This window comes from Sus scrofa, chromosome 1 (assembly GCF_000003025.6).
Source record: "Sus scrofa isolate TJ Tabasco breed Duroc chromosome 1, Sscrofa11.1, whole genome shotgun sequence".
NCBI lineage: Eukaryota > Metazoa > Chordata > Mammalia > Artiodactyla > Suidae > Sus > Sus scrofa.
In genome coordinates, this window is record NC_010443.5 from 52,113,740 (window position 1) to 52,128,785 (window position 15,046).

At 36.0% G+C, this 15,046-nt stretch overlaps 1 protein-coding gene across 49 annotated transcripts in view; it reads left to right on the plus strand.

The window, feature by feature from the left end:
* The window catches only part of RIMS1 (regulating synaptic membrane exocytosis 1), a 461,317-nt gene that overhangs the window by 328,600 nt on the left and 117,671 nt on the right, over positions 1-15,046 (plus strand). For 41 of the 49 annotated variants that reach the window (XM_021073077.1, XM_021073090.1, XM_021073092.1 and 38 more), the window contains one exon: positions 9,369-9,440. The exons of 7 other annotated variants lie outside the window; for them this stretch is intronic. In XM_021073077.1, the coding sequence (XP_020928736.1) occupies positions 9,369-9,440 (72 nt within the window). Of the gene's footprint in view, positions 1-4; positions 9,441-15,046 lie in introns of those variants that run through there. One more of the 49 variants, XM_021073117.1, reaches the window with a different exon arrangement.

Consider the following 15,046-nt stretch of genomic DNA (forward strand, 5'->3'; position numbering starts at 1 on the left):
CCTCCTCCTCACAGACAAGTGGCTTCCAGACGCTTGCGGGCCACCAAGTGAAGGGTAACCAAGAGCCATGCGCTTACGGCATCTTCCTTTCAGGGGCCAGAGCCAAAGAGATTGTGATTCCAAAACTCAGTGCATCCATCTCTGATAAAGCACCTCAGAATGTTTTCTGAAGTGAAGCTAGCATGCACAGGGCATGGTTTAAACACAGTAAAGTCGGGTCCAGTAGAAGAGGTCTGGGGGTTCGGGGGATTTTTTTGTTTTGTTTTGGTGGAAGTTCTGGGCCAGGGATCAAGCCTGCACTACAGCAGTGACCAAAGCTGCTGCAGTGACAGTGCTGGATCCTTAACCTGCTGAGCCCCAAGGTTGGGGGGGCGGGTTCTGTTGTAAAGAGCATTTGTTTCAGTGTTTCAATTTTTTAAAAACCTATTAACCATTGTTTTTGTTTACACTTTAATAAATGAATATTCTCAGGTGCTTTAAAATATATGAAAATCTGTCACAGAAGCCTATTCCTTGTTATACTGGTGATGGTTTGACCTTGGTTGTCTTGTTAATCATGCAGTTTAGGCTTAGGAGTATATTACCTGATTTAAGGTAGAATACCTGGTTCTTACCTATTTTATGAATAATGTATTTTTAAGCCAAATATTGTCAAGCACTAGGACCAGTCAGAAGGTAGGTTTTTAAAAATGACATCAGTGCTTTAAATCCAGTTCATGCTGCAATGTCAGAAGTGCCACAATATGTATTTTCCATTGCTTTGTTACCTTTCTCAAGTGTAGTTCACCCAGTTCTCCTATTTTGTGATATTTGTTATACATTGGCCATATATTTTCCCAACTGGCCACAAAGAGTTACTGGGTGTTTGGCTACTTCTCTTCTGGTGAAGCAGAAATTCAGTCAACACTGGTGGCATTTATTAAGGAGATAAATAGATGCAGTATCTTAGAAATAGAGCAACTAGTCATGCCAGCATACATTTTTTTCAGTATGTGTGTATATAGTAAAGTAATGGTGTGTACCTTTAGTTAAGAGTGATAGAATTTATTTCCTGTATCTATAAATTGTCAAGATAGCTTCAGGATTTCAGTTTGAAAAAAAACTAAGCACTCCTACTCAGAAAAAAATTAATAAGTCGTCTTGCAAATGTTGGAAAAGACTCCAAGGTGATATTCTATGAAAGCTTTCAGAATACTTTATGTTTTAATCTTTAAGACATTTATGTCTTAATATAACTTACAATTTAAAACTAATTCCTTCTGCTACTCTCTGATTTCTAAGATAGAATTGCTGGTACTAGAAAAATTAGTAATATCTCCAATCTAAAAATAATTTTAAATTTAACATCTTTCCATATAAGAATCTGAAATAATAGTATAAAATAAATTCAAAAATTTATATCCACATTGCTACTTTTATTGTAGCAAATATTTATTGTGTCCCTACCATGTGCACTACTGTAATGGCTACAGTCACAACAGTGTTTAAGAAAAGCAATGTCATGGACATCAAGGATCTTAGATTTCTTTTTGTAAAAGACCATTCTGGATTTCATCTTATGTAATGACTGCTAGAGTATAAGAAATTAAGCATGATGGTCTTTTTAATAAATATAAAAAGTTTATAAGCAACATGGAAATCTAAATAAGTTTCAGTTCTTAAATACATGAGATGAAGATTAGTTGAAAATTAGTTGTCTTTTAATGAAAATTTAATGTATTTAAATTGTTATTTGATTTCATAGAATTTCAAAGGTAGATTTTAGAAACAGAAGCAGTCCTTTTAGAGACTCTTCTTAACACATAATTCTGAACGTACCTTTTACTTTTTTATTATGACTTATAAATAAGTTCCACGTTTGACAAAAAAGAAATACATTTTAAATGGCTTAATAGAATGATTTTTTGCCATTGGGAACAGAATATTTTTTATAATGATTTATTAAAATAAGTAAATAAAAAGTGCCCATAAAAATGAGAGAGAAATTACCGCATCAGCTGATGCTAAATTCATAGGTAACCATGGCAACCACTGGGGAACACTTAACATTTGCATTTCACCTCTTATTAGCTTTATTTACTCATTCAGAAGCTTCAGCCAGTTTGCAGATGAAGTGAACATGGGATCAGATTTTGAGACAGTAAATGTTCATAAGAAGTAGATCATCAGGTGACTTTTGCCTTAGGTCGCTGGTAGCTAAAGCAATATTCTAAAATCAGTGACAGTTTATGTAATCTGTCTTTGGATGTCCTGTATCAAGGCATATTTGATTATTTTTAAAATAGCATAGTTATACAAAAAGTAAATTTTTGCTAAAGAGGGCTCTCTAGTAAGTGGGAAAGCATTGAATTGCTGCCTTCTTTCTCCTAGTGAATGTGTGCACACAGACACCCACAGACACATACACACTTTTTAATGTAGCATTTCTCTATAATTTAATTTTAACGGTTAGAATTCTTGATGTCAGAGTTCCCTCCTGGCTCAGTGGGTTAAGGATCTGATGTTGTCTCTTCTGTGGCTCTGGTTACAGTTGTAGCACAAGTTCAATCCCTGGCCCTGGAACTTTGATGTCATCTCAAGTGGTATCTTAGATTTATTCGGAATTAACATGGAAGCATGTTTATCTAGATCTAGAAATTTTCCCAGAAGTTGTAAGACTATTTTAAGCAATGATGAGAAAAACATACTTAAATTTGTAACCCCAGGGAATGTTTTTTGACTTTAAAATTCTAGCGAAAATTCAAAGATTTTTTACTAAAAACATTGAAATGTCTAAGAATCATCATTCTGATAACAATAAAATTTATTTCTAAATGGTGTTATTTTAACATGTAAAAGTAACTTTTATGAATCTGTATATATGAAGCCTGTTACCAGTCTTAATAAAACTGAGATCTACTTGTGGCTTCAAATTAACGTTGAAAAAAATACATTTTAATAGGCCCCTGAAGCATCAAGTTTCTGAGTTTGGTTCTCACAATTGAATCAATCATCCTTAAATGTGAAGGGCAAATATAAATTACTACTATTATCATTTAATTAAACTTTTTGGTAAATGTTTTTTCAAGAAACCAGAATATATTCTTTTCAAGTTTTTAGAAAACCTTTGATAGCGACCATTCTAATAAATGTAAGATGATGGAATATTTTTTTATTTGGTACTTTTTGAGATATATTTTAATACTACATTAGCTTGAAGTTACTGACTCCAGTGTTTTGATTGAGAATGTTATTGCATCAATGTACATGATATTTTTTTAAGGATGCAGTTTGTTGATATGAGTTAAATGAATGTGGAAACTCTTTGATAAAATAACCCTATTTTCCAGGACTTCATTAGAGTAAGTAAAGTATCCTACTGTGCTAAAAATTAATTCCTGAATTATTCTGCTAATCTAGCTCTAGTTTCTTTTGCAAATAACCAAATTTCTATCATTTCCCACACTTGTCATTTGGAAGCAGCTCCTTGCCTATATGAATGCTTAACCAAAAGTATCAGGTGGTTTCCTTTTATTCAAAGTAGGTGAATCTTCTTTCTCCATTGAAAATATTTCTGGAATAAAGAAATTACCCACTTTTTCACTCCCAGAATTCATGATACTTGCCATGTAGAATCAGAGTTAATGTAGAACCACTTATAAATTCAGTGCATTAGTAATCATTTTCATTTGCTTCATGGCATCCTCTAATATGGTTTTCAAAAATGTCCTTTGTTTGAATAAATGAGATGTACCCATATACTGAAATACTTAATTTAATGTCTATAGTTATATGTATAAATATCAGTAATAAAAGGAAGGTTTACTGCATCTTAGCTGCATGCCTCCATCTTCACGGCATGTGAACATTTCTTATTTAGGTGGGTTCTATTTAAACATAATTTTTTCTTCCCCAGCATAGGAGGAAACAAAATGATGGAGATTTACATTTCACATTAAGCCATCTGGGTGGTCAGCCAGAATAGATACTTAAGATAATTATGTGGTAGAACTATGCATTTACCCCAAAGCAGAATGTATTATGTTTTCATTTTATTAGCATATTAATTTTGTTTTAATAGAGTTGTAATATCTTTAAAAAAGGTGTACTTGCCAGTGTCTTCAGAGAATTTCTCTAACTAAATTTAGTTATTGATGAGGAAAGAAAAAGAACACAGAGATTCTAACAATTGCCTTTATTTCTTTGTTTTCATTAGTACATTTATGAATCTTCACACGTCATCGAATAGAGAATAATCATTGAAAATGGAACTTCAAGAAAATTAGATTTAAAAAGGAGAACCCCCACTTTTCTGATTATTACTCTTGCTCCTGTTTAATAATACGATAATTGTGGCCATTCCTTCCATTTGAATGTCCCTTTCTGCCCTATAAACCAGGAAGCATGAGCCCAAGATGATAAGACTTTGATCTTGTTGTGAAGTAAAGAAAAACTCAAAATTTCTGATTCTTACACATCTAAACCAAAGAAATATTCTTTGCAAATAATAAAATAATGATACAAAATTTTGAATAGAACAAAATGCATGTTAAAACCCAAAGTAACTAACACATGATGGAAACAGTGTAACTGCTATGTTTGTTCTTATGAAGGGGCCCCTCCAAAGAACAGCGGTCTCTTAAGGTCTTTGGATGGCAGGGTGGGTAGAGACACTTGGGGCATGGGACATGAACATGGTGCCCTCCCCAACTGATTAAGGCCTGTAAGCCCTTGGATAAGTCACTTAACCTTCCTGTGACTCATTTTCCTCATCTGTAGATATAGATAGTTGTGAATGGACTAGCTGAACTCTCGGGTCCCTCAAGACTTTAGAATTGAGCCCATGCTGCCCTGTTGCACCCTGATGAACATGCCATGGCTCAGTGGTGATGACTGACACTTGGTCATGCAGAAGGCAGTAACCAGAGGCCACTGCTTATTTATGGTATTTAATGTTTTACAGAAGACCAGAAAACAATGCCAAGTTTTACATCTACATTGATTTGATTTAATGTAAGCTGAATCATCTACCTAGTTAAGGTTTCCCTTGGCTATAACTTTTTATAGACTCTCAAATTCCAGTAGAACACTCAAAATATTACTTTTTAAACCATCTATTCAACAAATATTTATTGAAAAGCTACTATGTGCTGTGTATTGATGTTACAGTGATAACCCAAAGGGACACAGTCCCTGGCCCTGAGGAACTTAGGACAGAGTAATGTAAAGAACAAGGCAGTTCTTTTCACTGTGATCTGATTTATGATTTACATGATCAGTAGCTTCAGGACTATAGTACATGAATATAAATTGATATTTATATTCATTGATATTTATATTCTCCTATTTACATATCACAAGATTCCATTCCAGGGAACATCTGTGTTTAAAACATACAATATACTCATAGCTATGACTTGGGATTTGGGGTAGAAAAGGGTAAATTTTTCTATTTTCTTCTCTATCCTTGCTTTACATTGAATTATTACAATCAAGTGTATAGCAGTTTAACTCAACATGAAGATTCTTTCAGGTGGTTAGAAGAATTATAAAGACATATCCTTTGTAGAAATCTTTAGAAGAATCTTCAATAAAGTAAGTCTGAATGGCATTTAAAGAGAAAAAAAAAAGGACAATCCTAAACAAGAGGTTTGAAAACTAAAACAGAAACAAAAGTTAGATGCATGAACCTCTGCATGAATATTTGTCATCCAGTTATGGGGTATTGATTCTGAGTTTGATACTTTTGTGGATGAATAAGAGACTGTACTGTCAAGAAACAAATATACATTATTATTTTAAATAATACTTTCATAGCATTTTTCTCTTCCTATTGTAAGTAATGCTAAAACTACTACAAATCCTTGTTCTATGTAATACTAGAAAACTAAAAGTACAACAATACAAATACTAAGTAATATTGAAATATTTACACTTAGCAAATCTGCGAGGTGATAATATTATTCTTGCCACTTCGCAGGTGGAAAAAACTGAGGCACAGAGAGGTTGAGTATCTCAACTAGAATCATCCAGCTAGTCAGAAACAGAGTGGAGACTAAACCCAGTTTAGCTCCGGAGTCTGTGCTTTGTATGTCATTTATGCCACAGATGCAAGACATGCACTGATAATTGAGATGAGCGACCCCAGTGTACCTCATGGTTTGACATGTGAGGATAATGTGAGTTAGAGCAAATCACTTAACCCTTCCATGCCTTAACATTCTTATTCTTAGAAACGATGGAAGGGTAGTACCTTCTCAATGGATGAACTTAGATAGGTTTTTGGTAAATGTTAGATACTCTTAGTATCACCGACTATGGTGATAACCATTCTAGGAATTAATAGGAATCCATTAAGTTTTAGGGGTGAAAAGAGGAAGAGTTGAAAGTTTTAGAGAAGAAGCAAAATCTGAGTTGGATCTAGACAGACGAATAGAAATTACTAGGGAAAGGAGAAAAGCAGAGAGGGTCTAAAGGATGCCTGTGATGACGCTTTTGTTGTCCGGAGGTAGAAAGTTGATACCTCCCAACTACCCATCCCTTGCCCTCCATCCTCAAACTCTTGTCATCCAACTCTCCCCTCTCAGTGCTTTTCTTCTGATCCACTTACTATCACCTGAACATTGCAGAGCATCGTTCTTAAAACTGCAGTCTGCACCTGTGCCAAAACCCCCTCCCACCCCTGTTTCTAAGCGTCCTTGCCCTTGTTTACTTTTCTTGTGGTGGTCGTTAGCATCGATCCTCTTCAAACATGTTCTACACTTTCTGTGTTGGGGAGTTTGGGGTTACTTTGTTTTTGCTTATTGTTTGTTTCCTATTGATAAAATGTAAATTCTTTGAAGGCAGACATTTCATCTGTTTTGTCCACAGGCATATTCCAAGCAGCTAGAACAACACCTGGCATGTATATATGCCCATCAGATATTTGTTAAATGAATAAGTGAATGAGTAAAAACCCTTAGTGAAAGTGAGTTTCATAAATTGGCCTGAAACTGTGTGTCCTCACTCAGCTCTTGCTCTTTTAAAGTGGGGGACAAGGGACGCAAACTCTCTCAACCCCTGGGCACTCTTGGGGACAAGCATAAATTTTCCCAAGTGATATATGACTTTGTTAATTTAATTTTTCTTTTATATTGCAGTAGAGTTGACTTGCAATGCATTGTTAGTTTCAGGTGTACAGCACAGTGATTCAGTTACATGAGTTTGGGATTAACATATACACACACACACATATATATACCCACATATATATGTGTATATATATATGGGCTTTTTTAATGAGTGAGTTTCTTCAGACACTACTATATATAAAATAGATAACCAACAAGGACCTACTGTATAACACAGGGAACTATGCTCAATGTTCCGTAATAGCCTAGATGGTAAAAGAATCTGAAAAAGAATGGATGTGTAACCTTTTATTTTGAGCTCAGGTCCCTGGGCCTGCAGACCTTCCTACTCTATCTCTCCCTCCTCCCTATAGCACCTCCTGCTCTGTACACATCTCCTTCCCTTTTCTTCAGGAATGAGCCTCTCCTACTAGCAACCAGCCCCAATGGATTGCAGTCATGTGCTAAGTCCTTCTCTGCTCTTCTGCACCCTAGCCACACAAAGCAGAGAGGAACTGTCACTTAGTTTCCAAGCAAGAGCCTCTGTGCCTCTAAGCCTGTGCCAGGTGTCAGGCTCTCTCCCTCTTGTGAACAGAGATACACCCAGAAGGGGCATGTCAGAGTCAACTCTACACCCTCTTTACTGAATGGTGTATGACTGCAGCTTAGGAGCCAGGCTTACATTCTAACCCCAGCTTGTCCATCTGCTGTGTGGCTGTGCCCTGAGTCTGTTTCCTCATCTGTGAAGGGAAGAGAACACCTTCTTAAAAGATGGCTAAGATGCATAACTAAGGCATTGCCTGCCCCAGTGCCTGGCACAGTTTTCTCAAAGAATATCCTGTTTTCCAACTAGTCAAGGGAAGTGCTTAGTGAGAGATGCCCCTCCTCTGTCACCTCCTTAGAAGTGAGATGTCAGCGTTAACCAAAGGCTGAAAATCACAAAGCTAGAACTCAAGACTCAAAACCCAAACTGTGAATTGGAGCGTGAAATCGTGGGAGACTAGTTTGGGGCAGTAGTGATAGAGGTTGGAAGAGATGAGGGTCCCCAGAGGTGCACACGCCCGTGACGGAGGGCTTGGTACTTTGATGTGCATTCCTGTGCAAGCAGGACTAAATGTGTCCTGGACACTCAGAATGTCTGGCATTAATAAGTAAAAAGAGTAAAGATAAGATACTAGATCTTAAAAGTTCTCATCACAGGTAAAGAACATTTCTAACTAGTGTGGTGATGGATAACTAGGCTTATTGTGGTCATTGTTTTGCTGTATATACAGATATTGAACCATTATGTTGCACACCTGAAACTAATGTGTTATATGCAAATAACATCTCCAAAAGAAGACAGGTTTCTTCTTGACATTGTTGGAAGGAAGGGATGTCAGAAAAGAAAAATAAAGATAAATGGTAGATAAATTATCAAGATAAAATACATGTTTCTATGGTTTCTCTGGGCTTTTTTAGTAAGTGAGTTTCTTGACCCCAGTATTTTATATTTATTTTATGTATATTATAGTCTAGACACATTTTAGGTTAAGTAGACATATGTAAGAAGCCTTGGGGAAGTAAACTCTATGTATAAACATTATTTCTATGGGAAAATGCATTTTGGGTTTCAAATGTTCAATGTACATTCATATTTTTAGAACAGAGTAAATTAGAAACTTTATTAGTTCTTTGATTTGTTATGTATGATGAGCTTTTGAAAATGCTGCATGATTGCAGAAGTATCTTTATGATGATTTTTAAAACAATTTGAATAGTTGAATTTTAAATATTTTTTTATGTCGAACACATTTCACTGTAGCCTTTTTTCCTCTTCTCTTCATAACTTTTGGGGGAGAAAAAAACAAAGGAAAGCATCTTTGTAGCACCAGGTTTCAGCCTGTCCAAGTAGAGGGCACTTTGCCCATGTGTGGTCTTTCAGCACCTAAACCATGACTGTCACCATGTTTATCATCACTGCGTTTCACCATTGAGTTCGTTGGTCCCTCGGGATGGGCACAGTTGCCAGCAGGAGTCCCCATGAAATCACGACCATAGGCTTACTTGCCTAGATTGAAGGGACATCAGACTCTTGTGCCTCCTGTTGGGAACCTTGTGTCCTCCACACAGCACCGATTCCGACTTTTATTTTTCTTTTATTTTAGAATGTATGGACTGACAAAACCATGTAGATAAAATAGTTGCCATTTTTCATGTCTCTTGCTTTTATCATTGTATGAGATTACCCTAGCTTGATTTATCATATATTTTGTATTTCTTTAACATTTCATTCCACAGGCACTCCAGAAAGTCTGAAAGATCTAGCATCCAAAAACAAACTAGGAAAGGCACTGCCGCTGATGCAGAAAGGTAGGCTTGGTGTTGTGGTGTGCGGCATCTTCTGTTTCACTAAGATATTCTGGGCTCCTTCACTCTTGTTTTACATGATCAGTGCTTAAACACAAATGGTGATGTTTGAAGACATCTCCTGTATGAAAATAGCCTCATTCAGTAATAAATGAGAGATGGGTCTTTTGAAGGCAGCCTGAGTCTTGGGGCTGAAGAAAAATCTCATGCACTTCTCTTAATGATCATTCTGACTACCGAAGATGATTAAATCCAATGCATTTTGTTTCTGAGATCATTGAACTGTCAACAATGAATATATTGCCTGAAATATGCAAATATTTTGAGTGGCTGCTGTTTATATGAATGACTCCATCTTCTTAAAAATCTCTTTTCTACAAATGGATAATCTAAGAGTCTACTTGTATATTACAGTCAATGATACTTGCTGAGCTAATGTAGAGGTTACGGGACTAGTGATCTTTTGCTTGCAATTCATTCATTTCCACAAATTTTAAAGGTACTTTAGGTGCAAGATACTGACAGATTTCTTACATTGCTATTAAAAAAAGATACCAAAAATCTAGTTAACATAGATCCACACAGCCAACAAGTATTGAGAGTAAGCAGAGTAACATTGATGTAGATGAAAGCATACGTTCAAGTGTCACAGCTGCTGCTAGGTCTGCACAAGGTACAATGAGAACACAGGGAAAAGAGTGGGCTACAAGGTGAGATTAGGAAATAGTTCATAAACAAGTGTCCCTTGAACTAATCAATGTGTATAAAAGTGATGTGAAGGATAGAGTATTCTGTGAGAAGGGAACAATATGAGAAAATACTGAGGCTTTAAATACCCACATGAGTTTGGGGAAACCATACCTATTTGGGGAGGATTCAGGAGATGGGAGAGAGGGCTACAAACAAAGCAGGAGAAATCCTTAGAGATAGTTAAAAATGACCATGGTGTAGAATTTCAAATTCTCCTTCGTCCAGTTCCCTTTATAAGCTGTAAAGGTGGGAGGGAGATGATTGTTTTGGGGTTCCAAAATTACAGATCATTTTAACAGCACTTTGGGAGATGGATTAAAGGATCTAAGGGTTGATGTAAGACACCAGTTGGGCTGTCACAGTAGGCTTGGTCTATGGTCATTTCAGTGATTCACTCCATTAGCGAACGTGTGCCAAGCAGTGTGTTAAATTCCAGGAATAAAATAATGAGCAGCAAAGAAAGGAATCTTCTAGAGGATACCACTTCTGAGTTGAGAGCAGAAAAATAAGGTTATTAGTCACATCAAGCGTTATGAAAGGAAGATGGAATTTGTTCTGGCTAATGGTTGATGGAGATATTGACTATTACACTGGAACAGGATCCTGGGAACTGAAAAAAATGTTGTGTAGAAATTCAGTTTTGCATAGGAGTTGGGAAGATAGACAGATGGATAGATAGATAGACAGGTGATGGATGGATGGATAGATAGAATGTAATGAAACAATACTGATTATGCCACTGTTTACATATTCTTTGATGTCAGTTTACCTAATTGCCTAATCCCTTTACCAGCATTTAAATGACTTAAGTTCCTTAGACACGTTTTTTAATCTTCAGCCATCATTCACAGCCTCCCCCAGGTCATATGCACACACAATCCCAACTGTTGAGGTATTTTCTGAGCTTCATATTCTTTATATTCCATTTAGTTGAGTGAGTGCCATGTGCAGTTTTTGTACTTAGGGTGATTCAATGAACAAGTTTTTTTGACAGCAGGATAGTTTTACAAAACATTAGGTGATTTTAGAGTCAACTAAAGGTGCTTAACCCCAGATGAGTGAAATATGAGCATCCTCCTGGCAGCACTGAAAATATCCGTAGATGAATACAAATCCTTCCTCCAATAAGATGAGCAAGGACTTGATCGACTCCATTCTCAAATGTTTGCTGCTTAAGGACCATATTCATATTATTCTTCACAATACTTTGCCTTGAGGTTTTAAATACAGAAAACTCAAACCTTTTAGGTATGTGGATTTATTTGATTATAACTGAAGCTCTTCATTGATTTTTTTTCAAGGTAATCAAAATAATTTTATTTATTTTAAATTTATCTTTCAATTAAAGTATAGTTGATATACAATTTTGTTAGAATATAAATTGCATGCCTAGCCTTTAAGTGAATTCTTGACTATCAAGTTATAAAAGAAGAATTGGCCTGGGTTTTCTAGGTTCACATTAGCTTTTTTTTCTTTAGATGTTACCTTGAGTTGACGAATAACTATAGGTGACTCGTGGTCACAGTATGAATGATTTAGACACTGATTCTCAGCCTTTGGGTGTTAACAGCTTTCCCAAAAGAGTCATACCACATAGTCATACCTTGGCCTCTGGCAGAGTTGCCTGTGTAATGATCATAATTTTGAAGGCGCTTTCTTGGCCTTAAAAACTTTGATCTTTGGAGGAATAGCCTTGTTAGAAAATACTTGGAAAGATGGTGACCAATTCTATGTAGAAGAAATGCAAAACTGACCTCCATCTTTGGTGCTTAGCCATTGAAAGCAGAGCGTCAGATCCTCTGAGGAAGCTCCTTAGTCAACAGAAGTGCAACCTTTCTCCCTCCTATGAGTTCAGCTCTGTGGACTGCTCGTACCATTGCTACATCCAACTCTGGGACTTTTCTGCTGGTGGAACTTGCACACTGCATCCAAGCTGGGAGATGTTTTGTGAGGACTAGATTTTAGAATTGCTTGACTATGCAATTTATGTTGTGCTGGTACCATTGAAAAACGTCCCTGTAGGCCTAAAATGGCTTTACGGGAGGAACCATTCTATACACTTAGCCTTAAATAGCATATGCTCATCTATCCTTTACAAAGCAATTTAAAAAAAAAACCCACAGATCTATGTTTTTAAGCTGCAATAGAAGCAATTTACAACAGGTCTCCTTGCAGCAACAGAAATATCTAACAACCTAAGGTTTTGATGGGAAATGTGTTTTCTTAAGTTCAAATCAAAACACCTGTCTTGGAAGAAGAGAGTAAGCAGTAAGCAAGGTTTGAACTCAGTGGTAAATATTTAGATATGCATTTGGTGTTGGTCAGCTAGAGACAGACATAGTTAGGATGGAAGTGCTATTTTACTGTAGAAATGTCATTATTTTTGTATCAAAAATATAATATGTACTGACATATAAAGCAGAGTAGGTAGTCATTAAATATCATTTTCCATACATTTTGTTCCTATGAATTCTCAAAAGACAGTTCTATTAAATCTTGTCAAACAGTTTTATACCTGGACATATATTTATATTTTGTTTTACAAGATTAACAATCCATTCATGGATGTGAAATTACCATATTTCCTCTCATGGTATAGAGACAAACCCTATCTCAAAGTCAGAAAAGGGAGCAGTGTTGGAGCTTCATAGACACACATGGATCCTGCCTTTATCCTGTTAGTTCTTTGTCTTTTTGCAATTCACTCTGTGACCACCAGTTCTTCCATCTATAAAATAGGAATAATAAGACTTCTTATAGCTGTTGTGAGAATGCAAAAAATGGACACATGTAAGTATGTATGTGGTATGTATACCACCACACTATATGCATGCACACACATCTGCCTACACACACACACACACACACACACACACACACACACACACACACACTAGTGCCTGGCATGTGTAGACAGTGCCATGGTGCTGATTAGGAAGGAATGGTTGTCAGCATCATTTCCTTTATTCCCTCCTCTATTACTCCCTGTTCCATTCTCTACTGAGCTGGTTCTTAATCACTTTCACTCTTCCAACCCTTACACTCTTGGCACATCCCATTTCATCAAAAAGCCTGAATTCTCCTCCTGTACCTCAGAACGTCTTGATCAATCTCCCTTTCCTCTTGTCTAAAAGAAACTGTACATCCTGGCTCTTCTCTCTCCAGGCTCTTCTTTCTCACTCTCTCCCATTTCCCTTCCTGGGATTCAGTCTCACTGCCACTTCCCTCGCTTTTCTCAAGCAAAATAATTTCTATGCCTCCCCTTTGGTCTGCGCTTTCATACTGGTCACAGTTTGTCTGATGGCAGGAACTGTTCTGTCATTCAAGGACTTTCAGTTCATGTCAAAAGGCAAAACAGACTTGGCACTAAATGATTAACCCCCAGCAGGAGGTGCTATTCTCAGGCTCTGCCCCCTCATAGCTTGTAAGATCTGGGTAACCATCAAAAAGCCATTTATTTGCCCCTGAAGTTGTTTTTTATATTTTTGCCATTTAGTTCAGGGCCACATAAGGGCCACCTTGGTGATTCACATTTCAGGTCACATCAAAGAAGTCCTTTTAGTGCATATGAATTGCATGAAGAAGCAAGATTTTAATGAAATCTCAAGATCCATGGAATTTCTCAGTATGAGGGTAAAATCTGTACTATTCAATTTTCAAGCCACGTTTGGACGGTATTTAGTACAAGGAGTGTTGAAGTTTGTTCTCATGACAATGGCTTTTAAAGTGTAATAGTTGAAAACTCATTCTTTATCACTGGAAAGGACTTGATCATGCAGCCTTCCATGTAAATCACTTCTGTAGAGTTGAGTTAATGTGAGAAGTCAATCCAAAATGAATGAACGGTTTTGATATATGTGTGTCAGTGCTTTCTTCTTTTAATTTGGAAATTGAAGTGACAGTCCAGGTTTTGGTATCTGCCTTAAGGTCTGATAATACATTAATCCAGAGAAAAAATGCAGAAGATAAAATGCACCATTAAGACCTAAGCTATACCTTTTTATGCTCTAAAATCTGACATTTTCCCATTTTATTGTTTGTAAATAGAGGTAAGATAACCTGAATCAAAATAATTATAGCTGGGAAAATCATTCTAATTAAGAGAAAAATTGTCAATCCAAATATAAGTTGAATAAAGCACTCAATAATTAATGTACCTCCTCTGATCAATATGTATTCTTTATCCTCACACACATTAAAATACCTAATTGAATTTTAGAATATTGTTTTGAAAAGGATGAAGTGTTATTTCATGGTTTCTGTCTTATGAAAAGTAATACAACTTCTAGATTTTAAATGTGCGTTTTATTTAAAATACATACTGAAAATGATGAAAAAAGCAAAAAAATATGCTTTAAACAAGCATATATGTATACACACATATAACACAAGTTTTTGATTCTTATATATAAACGCAAAAAATGCTTTAAACAAGCATATATATATATACACACATATAAACGCAAGTTTTTAATTCTTAATTCAAAAGTTGGCTTTGAAATAATTTTGAACACTGTATTAAGATAATTGTCAATATATGGACAAATATACCTTCAGATGCTTTATTACATTAGAGGACATGTCTTTTTTAAATCCATATATTAGCCATTTGCATTTAGTCAATTCAGAAATGAAGCATTCCCCATCTTACAGTATCATTTTAATTTGTTGGTGTACTTAAATTAAGCTCAGAAGTTAGCTTCCTTTTGTGACCTAATTGGTACAGACTTCCTTATTGCAGAGTAAAATTAAGAATGTCGTAAAGATACACACAGAGTTCACTAGTGAATTATTTCTTCTTGAAGTCAAGCATGTGAAGAATACCTGTGATCACCATTCTGATTGTGTTCACACATACA